Source organism: Numida meleagris, chromosome 9 (assembly GCF_002078875.1).
Source record: "Numida meleagris isolate 19003 breed g44 Domestic line chromosome 9, NumMel1.0, whole genome shotgun sequence".
Classification (NCBI taxonomy): Eukaryota; Metazoa; Chordata; class Aves; order Galliformes; family Numididae; genus Numida; species Numida meleagris.
The window spans coordinates 3,468,659-3,484,876 of NC_034417.1; the positions used below are offsets into that span (position 1 = coordinate 3,468,659).

General features: G+C 41.6%; 1 protein-coding gene across 13 annotated transcripts in view; it reads right to left on the reverse strand.

The window, feature by feature from the left end:
* The window catches only part of TPM1 (tropomyosin 1), an 18,749-nt gene continuing 3,405 nt past the window's right edge, over positions 875-16,218 (reverse strand). For 2 of the 13 annotated variants that reach the window (XM_021407141.1, XM_021407142.1), the window contains exons 3-9: positions 12,171-12,304; positions 10,823-10,940; positions 10,632-10,702; positions 9,743-9,818; positions 9,140-9,202; positions 8,812-8,881; positions 875-1,810 (exon numbers count right to left, since the gene is read on the reverse strand). In XM_021407141.1, the coding sequence (XP_021262816.1) occupies positions 1,728-1,810; positions 8,812-8,881; positions 9,140-9,202; positions 9,743-9,818; positions 10,632-10,702; positions 10,823-10,940; positions 12,171-12,304 (615 nt within the window). In that variant the 3' untranslated portion in view covers positions 875-1,727. The other 11 variants (XM_021407139.1, XM_021407140.1, XM_021407146.1 and 8 more) reach the window with 9 other exon arrangements.

Here is a 16,218-nt window from a genome sequence, read left to right on the forward strand (position 1 = left end):
TCATTTTATCCTCGTGCTAAGAAACAAGAATGAGATTAGTGTAACTTACCACTGCAAATCTGTGATTTGGAGATTTAGACTGTCAGTCTCCAGTAGAAGCTTACGCACTACCAGAGCCTTTTAATACGTATTTTGCCTCCCAGAGGCACTTACATGGGAATGTGAAGCCACACATCTCCTTTCCATTCAGGCTGATTTGGCAGCAGCCAATGAATCATGCAAAGCCTTGCAATGCTGCAAACTTCTGTCTTTCATTACGAAAACAAAAAACAACCAACCCACCCTCCCTCCACCCCCACTAAAGCCCCCCACTGTGACTCCCATTTAACCTGACACCACCATGTACTACTTTACCCTTCACCGCTACACAAGCTGCCGAGAGTCACTCGATTTCAGCTGCCTGCTAAGGGGATCCTTTGATGATCTGGAGGGCTATCTATAACTGTCTCCTACCAAGCTCCTTGCTGCTAGAAGGATGTACAGCATCAGCTTTCAGTGATGTACTAAAGAAAAAGAAGGGATGAAAATTATGATGAAAGATATGCAATACTTTTACTGAAAACAGTTTTAGTGAACAATGAATTTTTGAAATGTTTGCCTTCCCTTGAGCAATAGTTGCTGCCTGCATCCATCTGGAAATACAATCAATTGATGTGGATAGATTCTCACAGTACAGCTTCTGTAAGCAGCTGCAGATCCATGTAAGTCCAAACCACTGCATTTCATTGCATTTCCTATACATTAACCTAATACCAATGCAAAAATGGAAAACCAATGCGGTAACGGTGTACCCCAGTGAGACACAGTGCCAATATACACAAGACACAGCAATACAGACATAACTAACGTGATGAAAAATCACAGGAGAGTAAAATTTAAAAAATGTCCTAAAATGTGCATTTTATTCCATATCATTATACAATGTTTACATACAGGTATACTTTTAAAACTGCTCAAAAGAAAGTGTGAAAAATAAAGTGAGGCGAATATCGATTTATAAGTTCCATCCCCTCCCCAAGCTCCACACAAATAAAATACATTTTAAAACAATCTCTTCCAAATTTGTGTTTTCTCCTGAATTTATTGAATCTTTCATTTCAACATGAAAAATACAACTGAAGGAATACTCAAGCTGAAATGTTGACCTACACTTATGTAACGAGTTGCAAGTTTACAATTTAAAACCTTCATAAGCCTTTGTTTTACTATGTTGACTACATTTCCTTCGTTCTATTGAAATAGAAGGCACAAAGTCCAAATCCTCACAGATCAGTTAAATGCTGATAAAAAATTACCGCGATCTGTTGAGTCCTGACTCGTCAGGTATCAGACAAAAGCCCTTAGTAAAGCCTTTGTTCCAAATAGCACCCTTTCCACTGGATCTTTTTTTTGAACATGTATTCTTCTTGATAAAAATTGTGGTTGGCACTTGAGGTGGGACACTATCTGACACAGCCAGGATTCTTCCAAAGACTAAGCAAACCAATCGCTGAACTCTCTACAAAGTGTAGGTCACATTTAGTTGGGAAATGGCACATTTAAACCATAACGTAATAGCTTAACCCGCATACAGCTTGCCCTTTTTGGTGTTTCCCTGACCCCTGCCTGATAATTTAGCTGATGTTCTTGTGACTGTGGTGAAACTAAAATAAAGACATGTTTATGGGGCTTCACGGCAAGCAGGTGTAAAAATAATAAAAACAATGTGGTTGCTGCTAAGAAGGTTTTCACATGTTGTTTAACTCCAGTAAAGTTTGATCCAGCATCTGATGCATATTAAGGTTTTCTTCTTTGGCATGCGCCACTTTCTCTGTTGTGGGATTAGAAAATCAAAACATGAATAGCAGTTCTTCAGAGGCACCGATTCTCAGAACATGAAGGCATGCAATGATCATTTCTAATTAAAGGCTCAGAAGGTAAGAAATACGCATGATCATAAATACTGATACCCTCAGAGAATACGTCTAGAAAGAATTTCAAATTAAGAAAACAAAGAGCAAGCAATACAACTTTACAACTGTTTGCAGGTGCATTTGCTAAGAAAATGCACTGCCAACAGATGAGATTCTTGTATGTTCTGGAAGCTCTGATGCAAGAATGGAGGAACAGAGTTACTTTTTTTTGTTTGTTTGTTTGTTTTTAGGTTTTTGCTTTGTTTTGTTTTTAAGTAGGGCAAGAAGAAAATTATTGGGTTCTTTGGATCCGAACTTTAAATTCAATGTAATTCAGAACTTTGAAAGAACAAACAAGAAATTAAAACCAATCTTCCTTGAGTCAAGTGATATTTAATAAATTTATTTCTTCTACAGCTTAAAAAAATAAAAGACGTTAGTAGCTTTATGTTGCATGCACATTTTTATAGGACTATCATTCAATACACTTACATGATACAATAAATAAGCACAACGTTATAGGACTGCATCCTATCAGGATCCAAGAACAGTGACTTCACACTAATGCAAGCATACCTTTAAACAACTGACCAGGTATTTTCACATGGAGCTCCCATTCCTAGCATGTTTTTATGGTGTTTTTTTTCTTTTGGTCAATGGCTTTTGTTTTTGAAGTCAAATACAAGCCCAATCCATAGTAATCCAAAATTAATGCACTGAAGTCTCCAGACAGCAAAACAGCTGTAAGTAAACTTACTTGCAGGGTTGTTTTTGAAACAGGAATCCTGGTGACCAATTTCCTCCTACCCACTTTCTAGTAAAGCTCTCAGGAGCAATTTTGACACCAACAGAAAGGTGGGTTTCTCCACAAGAAAGGCTGTTGTTTTTTGAATACTGCTCTGTTAAGCCCTCTGAGTGTTTACTGAAGTAGAAAGAAGCTATTACTGCACAGCCAAATTAAGAGCAAACTGCTCCTCTAACACAGGTGTGCATACAGATAAACAAAAGCCTCATCAGAAGGAACAGTGTATTTTTCCAAAATTAGAATCCATTAATATACCACGTAATCAACAGCCTGAAAAGTCAGTTTCTATGTTTCTTGCTCATTTCTGTATTTACTGATTCATTCTTGATGAACTTTTGGAAGAAGCAGTTTTAAAGTAAGTTAACAACATAGTCACACTACAGTTTAATCCTCATTCAATGCCAGCTTTAGTTCATTAGTTAGGCGACTGTTTTGCTCAAGTTGCTGGTAGAGTTGGTCTGTACAGGCAGCAAGCAGGTTAGAAGGAAAAAAGAGGCAGAATGAAGACAGATTAGACAGAGAAAACAGATAAGTTAATAAAGAAACTGGTCACACCACAGACAGCTCAGTAACAGAGAAACATTTTACCTTTGTTTCTAGAATCCTAGTAATTAAATAGCCACTCCAAGGAACAGCTATGGCACCCTGCAACGGATTTGCTACATCTCCTCTGTGGAGAACAGCTGTGTAACAAGCAAATGCGAACAGAAGAACTACAGCTACATTCCTACAAGAGCAGTGCCCTCCTTTAATCTCTACAAACAATGCATGGCAGATTGGTTTTATGAGTGCCAATTTTCTTCGTGAATTATTCAAGATGTGGTGGAACCTCATCTGACAGCTGGCAGAAAGCAACCGTGTCATAACCAATCTAACTAATGGCAGGAGAGATGCTGATAGCGTGAACTGCCCTTAGGTTTCACACTCATTATACATCTTTACTGTGGAATTTAACAACTGAAATGTTACCTGTGGTAGCGAAACACACCGTTATGATTGGTATAAACGCACTTCAGTACCTTGAAACTGTCAAGTGGTACGTCATAAAGAAACAACCCCAAAACACTTGGTGGACATGAACAGGACGGTTCACTTTTATAGACATAAAGAACACCCACAGTTACGTTGTGACAGTGAATTTTAGTTAGCATTCTGCAGAATGAAGGCAAGCTTTGTGAGAGGTTTTGACTACTCTTCCTCAAATTGCCTGCATCGGTCTCAACAGTTCAGATTCCAACTGCACTTCTAACTTCTTGATCCCAGATTATTCCGCTACAGGAAATGACTGGTTCTTTTCCACAAGCCTCCTAGCAGCTTTCACAGAAATCCTCTTCCCCCACAGAGTCTGGTCACAGCAGCTCACAGCTACAGCAGAGCACGCGCAGTGAGCAGCCCCGCAGAGCCGGCCTGCACCCAGGGACAGCTCCTCGCTTCCCCCCACAGCCAGCTCAGCGGGCAGTTCAGATTCCTATTCCTGGACCAGTAACACCTGGACTTCCATCTCTCTTATGAGGATAACATTAGACACTAAGACATACATGTAAAAAAAACAGAGACCTCATAAATAACTTAAACCTCACTTTGTTTGGCAAAATGTACTTAGTTGTTATTCAAACACGACAACAGAATTTCAGTCAAGAACTTGATGCTTACCTTCATCACAGAGAATTACTCTCTTGATGTGAGGCAGAGACTTCCAGTATTTCTCAACATCCAAATGAGACTAAAAATCCCGGGTCAAATGTGGGAAGTGTTTTCTGAGCGCACTGTGAGCTCCTGACTACCCATGCCAGATGGTAATTACCTTACTTGGAGGAAGAGCCAAAGCTCTCTGCATGGAGCCTCCTCAGGCAGAGCGGGGTGCTTGACGTCTGGCACAGATCCCCTGGAGCTCAGCCCCAGCAGAGCCACCCCTGGACCATGCAGTCCAGGCAAATGAAATGGCAGAGACCAGCCCTGCACTTCTGTCAGCAAGACTCATACCCACTGCTAGCTACACACAGCCAGACCTCACGGGATGCATGAAGTAACATGCAGGCCAGGTCTAATGATGACAGGGTGCTGAAAAACACTACACTGAAAAACCAGAACAGCTCCATCCAGTTAACTTCAGTGCAGATGGGCCAGCTATGAATTGTGTGTGCAGCTACCTGGATAAATGCACTGGACTGCCTGTTTCTAATACTCTGTCCAGCAATCCATCACTCCTACAATGAAGACAGCTAATTGTGTACATTTGGTGGGAATATTTAAATTAAGTATTAAGAATGGCCATGAACTTTCCACCTTTTTTATTATTACTAGCCTTCTGCCCTGGATTTTGTTTTTCCTTACTTCTTAAGAAACAAGATTACTGCAAGGAATTGAGGAAAAAAACCACTATGGACACAATAAAACAAACTATAGATTAAGAGGCTGGGGTTGCTGTAGTGTAACATACACTGGCTAAGCTGATAAATGATGGGTGATCAAATGCTTAAGCTTTCAAATCTGAAACCAGTGTTTCACACTGTAGCAGAACCATCTAATTAACACATTAGTAATGAAAAGTTTCCTATTCTAATCTTGAAACATTTCTCATGAAACAAGAAGTCTGAGCTCATAAATCTACACTAAGTACAAGAGTGGAAAGCTACAGAAGTCTCTCCATTCAACCTTAAATCACATCTTACCACTCAAGTACAATGAAAAAAAATAAAAAGTAAGCAAGCAAAATTGTTGCAGAGGAATCAAAGTGTGAAAGAGGGGAGCACTTTTTTTTTTTTTTGCAAAACATTTTGAAGTTTTTGATAATGCCCCTTTAAATCTTAGATTTAACTTAATGAACTAATACATTCATATAAAAGCAGAAAGTCTGAAACATCAAGCTAGGAGAAAGTAGAAAGAGAAAAGTCAAGGGCTGAACTGCTCTCTCAGGCATGCTCCCACGACCAAGCGACCCCAAGGCCGCAGTGTCTTTGCAGATGTGGCCCAACAATAACAACTGAAAAAATTCCCACTATATTTGTCATTTTAACTGCATCATCGTTTGAGAAAGAGCATTAACCCCAAATACCAAGAATGGGTATTCTCACCCCACAGGCTGCTGTCACTGCCTTTGCACTGTTAGCACTAAGGCAAAAGCGTTTGTAGAAAAAAAACCAAGTGAAACATGAACAAAAATTAAAGCTCTAATGGCAAAAAAACACACAACTTTTTATTTTTTTTATTAATAACTAAAATAGCTATTTGAATAAATAAAAGGCAAGGGGATAACCAAAGGAATACAGCTGGGATGTTTATTTTACATTGAGAGATGTAGAGTTTCTGTACAACAGAGCACAAAGAGCATATTCTGGAACAGGTGCTAGAAGGATAGAGCCAAGTAAGCTAGAAGACAGGACAGTGAACCATGAAACATCCAAAAGCCTGGAAAGATGTTTTATCCAACCCGATGAAGATGTCTTTGGAGAAGTGAAGCAAAGAAAATTATCTGCGCAAAAAGAAAAAGTGAGATAAGGTAGGAAATAAAAAAAGTGCAGTAAAGAAGTCCAAAAAAAGCAATAACAGCACAGCAGAATCCAGCATGCCAGGATGACTACTAGTGAAATGCCACACCATGCTGGGATTGGAATGCTATAGCAATTTCCTCATGTACCAGAAGAGGACTACATTTTAAAGCCTGTTTTCCATCTGCAAATAACCCAAATGAAAAAAAAAAAAAAAAACAACAAAAACAAGTTGTAACCTCCGTTACAAAGGAGGGAAAAAAAGAAAAAAAAACATTTGTTTGAAAAGATATTGAGCAAATGCAGATGTGTTGGTACATAAAAAGTTGCTGAAGAGAGGGAGGGAAGTAATGAAGAAATGTAGGGATTAGAAAGGAAAAAGGGAAAAATAGTTAAAATATGGACGCATGCAAAACACATTTTTAGCTCTGAGCAAAGCCGCAGTCCTGCTGAAAGTGCCAGCTTCCAAAAGAAACACTGGAACTGAACATCACACCTCACAGGCGCTTGAGAAAGCAACATCTCCTCTTCCCCATGCCAGCTGTACAGGGTTCATGCAAACCAAAGGGATGAGCATGGGAAGGTGGATTTAGCTTAGCTGACCTCTGTTCAGAGTTCTACGTCAATGCAGGAGAAGACAGTACATTTCAAACACTGCATGGATTACTCACACCTTACAACTGCTTGCTTTCTGGGTTTTTTCCCCACCTCAAATGCTCTCTCTCTTCTAGCTGAAGCTGGTATTACCACACTTCTGGTATTTACCAATTAATTACTATTACGCTCCGCAAGATACATACGAACAACCAACGCTTCAGCTGTCCCCTCCTTGGGTCTAAACCACAAAGCATCTTTACTTCCCACACTTGTAATGTAGTGGTAACATTCGAAAAGTCAACTGCAGTGGAATTCAGTTCAAGTAGTTCAGGAAATTTAAGACACACACATTCTACTATCAATAACAGAGCTAATTCTGAGTCCCCTTGAAACTTCTGTAAGAGCTTCGCCAGAGTAGAACTGCGAAGGCAGAAGAACACCCTCTGAATGCAGCGTATCTTGTGATAATCATTTTTGGTAAATTCAACATGATGGTAAAAAAAAAATACTTGAACAGAGGTCAACTAGAAGAATAAATGCAAAGCTACAAATGGCAACCACAGGATATAAGGATCACTGATGCACACTGGGAAAACACACATGAGCTTACGAGCTCACCGATTAGCTTACAAAATCACCATGAGTATTTACCAGGCTTGGCATCACACACATCCACACTCTGCCACAGTAAATGAATGGTTCATGGTATTTTGTACCTCTAATCTCTCTAAAGTACTGCATCTCCCACTGCGAGGGAGTGCAATTTCACACAGCCGGAACCACACAATCAAAGAGGGCAGGGAAGCAGGCACAGGCACAAGCTGGAGAAACATTTACATGGAAGTCATATCGTTGAGAGCATGGTCCAGCTCCTCGCTGATGGCTTTGTACTTCAGTTTCTGAGCATAAAGCTCATCTAACAGTCCCCAAGGGAAGGTAGAGGTGCGCAAGGAAATGGGAGTGTGATCGTGGGATGGAATGAGAAGGCAGTGGCATGGGATACCATCCAAAAGCAGCAGGAAAGGGTAGGAACGCACAGAAAGAAGCGTTGAGGCCGACAGGACAACAAAAAAAACAGCATCAAAATACAAAATTAGGGAAGAATAAAAAAAACAGCAAATAGTTCTATGTGATAAGTTCATTAACTGCACTGCCAGTGGGACAACCTGTGTAAGCAAAAATTTGTTTCCCTATCCTGGAAATTTGTCTTAATGCTTATCAGAAAGGTACACGGGAACCACAAAAGTCAGTACCATGGATAGGAGAGCAGAAAATAGGGCTCAGGGAGGATGCTAACTGCTTTAAGTACTTAGCTTTCTTCTCTGCTTCCTGAGTCAGTGACCATACATTTTCCACTGGCTACCTAGCTATACTTCATACCCTTTATGTGTAAGTCTGCCATGCCAAGTAATCAAACTACATAAAAGCCTAGACTTGATAGAACACATTGAAGTAGTAAACTCCCTAACATCTTTAATTACCAAACAGTGCTGAATTATTTTCTCTGGAGGGAGAAAGCACATTCTGCTGCAGTTCTGAAAGATTTCTCAAAAGTTTAAAACAAACTCCATGAATGTGAGCAAGGTGTCCTCCTCAATACGTATACAATCCATTAGCTTTACTAAAAACCTGCCCTGCCCTTATCAGAATAATAGATTAAGTCAGCTTGCTACATTCTTAACTATTAGAAAACACAGTTCTTTACCAGCTTTTTAAGATAATCTTACTTATCTCATACTTTACCCTATATATTTATATACTTCCAAGCAGAAGCACGTAAAGCAAAAAAAATGGGAGAGTCTTGAGAACATCAGAGAAAAAGGCACAGGCAAGAGCAAAACACTTCACCAGAAACATTTAAGTTATCAGTGAATTTGAATGGGAAATGATTTTACCTTTCTTTACTTTTTAAGCAGACCTATTTATGCAATCTGGACAAGTTAGGTGAGTAGGAGTTGGGTACTGAATAAAACCAGGAGAATAAAAGACCTGTATCTCTTTAGCAAGCACAGAAAACAAAGATCCATACCTTCTAGATCATCAATGCTCTTCTCCAGCTTGGTTACCGACCTCTCAGCAAATTCAGCACGGGTCTCAGCCTGAAGTCAAGATCAATACAAACAATTGTAGGAAATACACTTACAGATAGAGGAGCAACAATTCAAAGGAGGAAAAAAAGAATGATTAGAGGAAGTAGATTTAAAATAAAACAATAAGGTGATGCTCCTTTTTATGATATCCAATAATTAACTGTCCCAAAGGGATATGTTCATCCTTAGAGAATTCAAGTATTTTTTACATTAAAAGAATCAATATTGTATTAGAAGACCTGTTGTACATAACAGCTCTAATTTTACCTCCTTCAGTTTGTCAGTTAGAACTTTAATCTCCTCTTCATATTTGTCTTCTTTCTGCGAGTACTGTAATTAGAAAGAAAACCACTGCTATTAGACCAGGTATTCTCCGTATATAAAAATACCACTCTTCTAATGGATCAACTGTATAAAACAAAGTAATATGGGTCTAACTAAATTTATTCCACTTATCAGACTGTGATCATACACAACCTACTACAAAAGCAGAATTTCCCTGAAGTTGTATTCTAGCACTATACAGTGGAAAATGAGCAGAAATTAGCATTACAGTTTTGAAGAGAAATGGTATTTGGAGAAATTAAATGTAAGCACATAAATGCCACAGTATATAAATAATATTTAACCCTTTCGGACTATTTAGCAGAAGATGTATTCAAATAATACCAATCTATGTGGAACAAGAATGAATGCTAGGTTCTGATAACCACTCAATTCATATTTGACTGTCAGTCCAAACGCTTCTACTTACAAATGGCCATGCTGAAACGCTGATAAGTGATCAGCACATCAAAAACCAAAACAAGCCAAAAGGCCAATCCAGGGGACAGCATAAGGAACACGTTCTCATGTAAGTCTCTAGCCTACCTTCTCAGCCTGAGCCTCCAGCGACTTCAGGTTGTTGGTCACAGTTTTCAACTCCTCTTCAAGCTCAGCACATTTGCTGTTATTTCGGAAGGAAGGCAGGAAAGGGGTGGATGGAAGATTCAGTCAAGCAAAAGAAACAGAAGAAAAAAAGGGGGAAAAGATAGAGAAAAATGAAAACAACTACAGAGCAAAAGAACGGCCTTAAAAGCAGCTGAATCCATCACAGACTGAAAGCGACTGTTTACAATGCCAAATTCAATTTTAAGTGTGCATTTCAACAATGACCAGACATAAGTTATTTACAGTCTTTGGCTTACACAGAAATATTTACAAAGCTTTTACAAATAAGACAGTTCAGCTTCTTTTTGGCTGCATAGGAGATCAGTTTTAAAGGTAAAAAAATGAATTAAAAAAAAAAAGGAGACCAAAGAAAACAACCAAAGCAAGATGCAAGGGAGTAAAGAGCATAGTGAGGATTTATTTGCTACTGAATAAGCTAACTGGCTATGGAAGCTGAAAGACTCGGGTTGCAGTTAAACCTAAGAACTGTTTATTAGTGTCAGTACCTTATCCTCTGCAGCCATTAATGCTTTCAAGGTTTGATCCATTATTCTTAACTGTTCTTCCAGCTGTCGGACTTGGCTGTTAGTGAACACATGAAATGCACAAAAGCCATTCACAAAATCAGTGTGCAGGTACAGCATGCAGTGACAAAACACACGCGCACACATACAAACACATTTACTTTGGTGTAGACCATTTATTTCAACCATTAAAGAGCAAACATAGCCTTGCGCTGAACACACAGTGTACTGCCAACGTTTCCATGCTGTTACAGTTTCTGTCTTGTAGCACCTCACAGGCACCTCAGGGGCAATTGCACACTTACCTTTCTGATAGTTCAGCACGTTCCTCAGCCCGCTCCAGGTCACCCTCAATGATCACAAGCTTACGAGCCACCTATGGGCACAGGCAAACAACAATCACGGACCTCACTTTATTGCAGCCAACACCATCTGTCCCTAGAATCCAGAGAGTGGGTAAAGTGCTTCAGGCTGCTCCCTGTGCCGCAAAACTGACCTCTTCATACTTGCGGTCAGCCTCCTCAGCAATGTGCTTAGCTTCTTTAAGCTGGATCTCTTGGATTTCCATTTTCTCCTCATCCTTCTGGGCTCTATTCTCAATGACCTTCATTCCTCTGAAAGACACGAAAAAAAACCCAATCCAGTAAATAGAAGGTTCAGGGCTTGCCAGTTTATCTTCAGTTCTACAAATAAGCAGTGTGTGCCTTTCAGGCAGATGTATTAAAATGAATGAAGCAGATCAGATACTTGATTCTTCACACCCACGATCTAATCCTGTGTATACACACTCCAGGAGTTCAAAGGAAAAGCAGCATTACTTACAAAGAAAGAAAAGTTCATTTGTTTTAACTCTTGCCACAGTTCAACTCTACCTGGAAACTCAACCACCTGACTATCCCTTTTTCTTCTAAATGCTAGGAAAACTCTTCTTACAGAAAGGTAAATACAGGGTCTCGCTTCTAAAGACCTAATAATATGACTGAAGACACCTGTATTTCTAACATTCATTGTGAGATAGCACACTCCCACTCCTGCAGGACTGACAGATACTATGTTCATGGGAAAACAAATTCCCATGAGTTTTCCCATGTCAGAGTCCTAAAGCACTGACCTAAAGCTCTCTGTGCTCTGAACAAGCAAAATTCAAATTCCTCCATAAGAAGAAATACAGTGAATTGGCTCTTCCTTCCACGCAGATTTGACCCAAATTCTCTTCACTATTTCACAACTGCCTTTTCAACAGACTGCATTGCTAGTGAGGTAGAAACATATGCAGAATACTTTGGATTCTTTCCCAGCAGAAGGTACTATCACAGTTATATAAAATAGAATTTGTATTAGTAAAAGACAGGAAATTCCAGCCTAAATCTAATGGAATTTATGTGATCTCTCTCCTTCGTTCACCTTGATGTATAAATCTTAACAACAGGAGGACCAAGGCCTCTTCTAGCATTGTTTCTCCATGTACTATTTTCTAATCACAATGCAATTAAAAAATCACCCAACAGCATGAGTACACATCACCTTTGTAAGTTGTCACTCAAATACAGAGGCCTGGACTGGGTCCAACAGTTTTCCCAGGAAGCAGTACAAAAGCTCCAGCCCACTTTATCTTATCTTCACAATTCAGACACAAGTATTTAAGCCTATGTGTGCGTTCAGGACATCCCTATAGACAAGCTGTGACTGAAGACTGTGTGACTGAAGTCCACAGGAAGTGTGCATTACATATGCAGAGAGACACAGGAGTGGTTTAATTTATTTCCCTAACCCACACCCTAGCAATTACCACCTTCGTCATATGGGCAATCCAGCTAATCACTTTCAGGTGTAGCCCCACCCACCTTTCACTCTCATCTGCAGCCTTCTCAGCCTCTTCCAGCTTCTGCAGGGCAGTAGCCAAGCGCTCCTGAGCCCGATCCAACTCTTCCTCAACCAGCTGGATGCGTCTGTTCAGAGAAGCTACTTCGCTCTCAGCCTAAGAACGGAAGAACAGAAGTTAGTTCACAACAAGGCCCGCATGACCTTCTGCAGAAGATTACCCCATGTACCTGCTAGTGCTGTTTAACAGCACTTCAACGGCTTCTGCTTTCATTCATTAAAAAGTCCATAGACAGAGATGTAGTACATGTCCTCATGATGCTTCTTTTCTATAAAGCAGATTAAGGAATGTACAACTTACACATAATCTTTCTAGTCCTGCTCTCTCTAGCACAGTTCCCTAAATATCTTATTCACAGACACAAACCAATTACAGCCTTTCTATCACAATACTTACATACTATCCCAAATCCTTTACTTATGCCCTTTTTCCATATTTTGATATTAAATACTTAGAATGTTTCCTTGAGTTCCATAAAATGAGCTCAAAGTAGAAATGCAAAAACATACTTAGATCAGCATCTGCAATGAGAGCTCCTACAGTGATAGCATAAGAGCATTTAAACGTCTGAACACTCACAAATTCTGTTTATAGGCAAGATATTTAATAGCTAACATGGAACCAGCAGAAGTTACATCTTGGAAGGGTCCTGGTAGCAACAATTGCTTAAAACATTATTTCCTCCCCCTCTATGCTGTCATCCCCAGAATTCCCCCAGATTCATCTCTCTTGCACAACATATTTGCTTATTCTTGTATATAACACTCACAACACGTCTACCTCTTATTACAAGCCTTTACTTCTAACATTTTCAAACCTACACTTATGTAAGTTGCAGAATACCAGCCTTTCCATAATTATTCTGTTATTAAATGTTATTTCTTTCTAAATAAACAAAAGCCATAAAGTAACTATTAATCTGGAAAGTTAATGCTTCCAAGAATAATAGTTACTTTAAATTGGTACTGAAAATGATCTCGCCATATGTGAGGACGTGCAAATCTGAATTTCCAATGAGAAGAAGGAAAAAAAAAAACCAGGAAACTTATCACACCAAAAGTACCAGTTCAATGCTTTACTTTTCCAAAAAAATAAAAAAATTAAGCACCTGTTGATATTTTCTGGTTTTACTACTGCTGAAGTACTTAGACACAGCTGTCTACTACCAGAATTTTGTTGTGCCTAACACCATTAAGAACAACTTAGGCACTACAAAAGCAAAACAACCTCTGCCAGAGCAGTAATGCTGCCACTGGAATGGCCAGCAGTAACACCAGCATCTGGGAAGCAAATATATGTACCTGAACATTAATGGGTACTGGGAGCGTGCACACTGAGCCAGGAGTCAAGGAGGCTAGATTCCTGCACTTCCAAATCAGCCCCCAAATTAAATCTTCACCTAGCCATGTAATCAAGCAATGGCATTCCAAACCTGCAGGTTTCAGGCTTTGAACAGTAAGAATTTGAACCTTTTGAGAAACAGCAGCCAGGGTGGTGGTGGAAATCTAGTCCTTTCATTAACGTTACCCTTGGGAAATCTGTAATAGCACGAGTTAATTATTATCATGTCAAGACTTCTCATCACGATAAGCACACAGAATATGCTTAGAAACACTGGGTGACTAAAGTTCGAGTTTTTACTTCCTGCTCAACCACCAGTAATGTGCTGTGGGTTTCACCAACCAACCTTATATGGCCCCAGTCACCCTTCCGTGGAGCAGGACTTCTTCCTTATATGGCAAGGAAGGAAAAAACCCCAGTGACATTATGGGCACTCCCACAGCAAACACAACCTCCTGCATGTTTGACACAGCACTCAGACACCACATATTTTTACAATGAGCGATGACAGGGCTAAGTTACAGTTGGGTGTTAATTACTACTGCTGTAAGAAAGACTGTTTTCCAGCTAATCATATAGTTGAAGAAGAACTGTAGTATTAGGAAGACGTAGGCACAGCCCCCCCGAGATGAGACACAACCACAGAGACTTTTTGTAAAGGCAATGGCTGCTGCTCACAGACTCCCAAAACCTTTACCAATCTGGTTTAACAACCACAAGTTGTAAACTGTGATATTCTTTGGCTGCAGTTTCAGCTTTTGCATTGTTTGCATATCTGTACCTTGCACAGGAAGAAATAAAATTAAAAAAACCCAGCAACAGCACTAGCCGGTCACATGCCATACATGTACAGCACTGCACTAAGGAAAGGGTCAGGTTCACACCTCAGCTTGCTTGCTCCGTGCTCTCACAGCCTCTCTCAGTCATGCAGGAAAGCAGCTGCAACAATTAAATAAAATCTGTACAAGGCTGGCAGTAGCAAAGAGGCACAGGTCTACATGTGTCCATGAGTTCATTTCTCTGCATTTGTTCACTAAAGCGCTGATCCTCTCCAAACAAAAACTCTGTACTACGCAAACATACTGTGCAGAATTCCATACAATCCACGTAAACCTGCTGCAGGCAACAGACAGACACTACCCTTTAGGATGCTGAGCCTCACCCCATGGCCAGGCTCTCATGGTAAGACTTCACAGGCAAGTGGGAGTCATCCCTCCAGCACTGCACCTTCTGCTTCCAAAGGTGACCACAACTTCCCACTGCAGGGACGCAGAACTAACCTCATTTAGAACTATGTATGTTGCTGAAGGTGCTCTTCACTCACAGAAAGTAGTTTAGAAAACAAATCCGTCTGTCTTTTAGGACAGAAACTCTTACAAGACAAGTTAATCACAGAACTGTAGGGGTTGGAAGGAACCTCTGCGGATCTCCCTGTCCAACCCTCTGCAAAGCAGGATCCCTACAGAAAGCTGCCCAGGAAAGCATGCAGGCAGGTTCTGAATATCTCCAGAGGAGACTCCCCCACCTCTCTGGGCAGCCTGCTCCAGTGCTCTGTCACCCTCACAGTAAAGAAGTTTTTCCTAATGTTCATACGGAACCTTCTGTGTTGCAGTCTTGCCCACTGCCTCTTGTCCTGTTGCTGGGCACCACCAAAAAGAGCCCAGCCCCATCCACTTGACTGCCACCCAGCAGATATTCCTAAGTATTGATCAGATCTCCCCTCACCTTTCTCTTCCCTGGGCTGAACAGCCCCAGGTCTCTCAGCCTTTCCTCATAATGTAGATGCTCCAAGCCCTCATCATCTTCATGGCCCTCCGCTGAGCTCTCTCCAGCAGTTCCCTGTCTGTGGGGACCCACTTTCCAGATCCGCCCTATGCCCTGTGATGTGATCTCTCACTCAAACAAACCAAAAAAAGGGTATGTGCACTGCCTTGTGGGACTGCTTCATTCCTGCAGGCGTGAGGAGTCACACACGGTGCTCCTTTGGTTGAACAGCTCCGAACGCTCACCAACACCAGACACCGCTTTTATAAGCTTGCTGCCCAGAACACGAATAAAGAATTGGTTATTTGGCAAGACTTTCCTGCAACCTCTGCACATACTGCCACAAAGAGCACTCCACGATTTGTAGAAAGAAAAAATAAAACTACGGCCGCCACCACTCCCCAAGGTCAGCGGCGAGGCAAACAACAGCACTATCAGTTTTTTTTCACCGCATCTGCCACCCACAGCCACATCTACACGAATCTGTGCTGCTTACACCTGCCCCTGCAGCCCGAGCGGGGCCCTCGGGCAGGCTGAGCTGCGCTCGCCCCGCCGCGCCGTGCCGTGCCGCGGCCACCGCCCGCAGGTACCGCCGTACCGCGGCCCTGAGGCGCCCGGGGCCCTACCTCCTCCCGCAGGGCCCGCTCCTGGTCCACCTCCCGCTGCAGCCTGCCCGCCCGCTCCTCCGCGGCGTCCGCCTGCTCCTGCAGGCTGCGGATCTTCCTCCGCACGGCCTCCAGCGAGCTCATCGCCGCCATGCCCGCGCCGTCCGATCAGCTCCGACCCGCTCCGCACCTCGCCTCGCCGCCGGCCTGCGCCGCCTCCCACCGTCCGCCTCAGCCCCGGAAGTCCTCCGCGCCCCGCCGCGCACCGGGGCGGGGCCGGCGGCACCGAGCGGGAGGGGA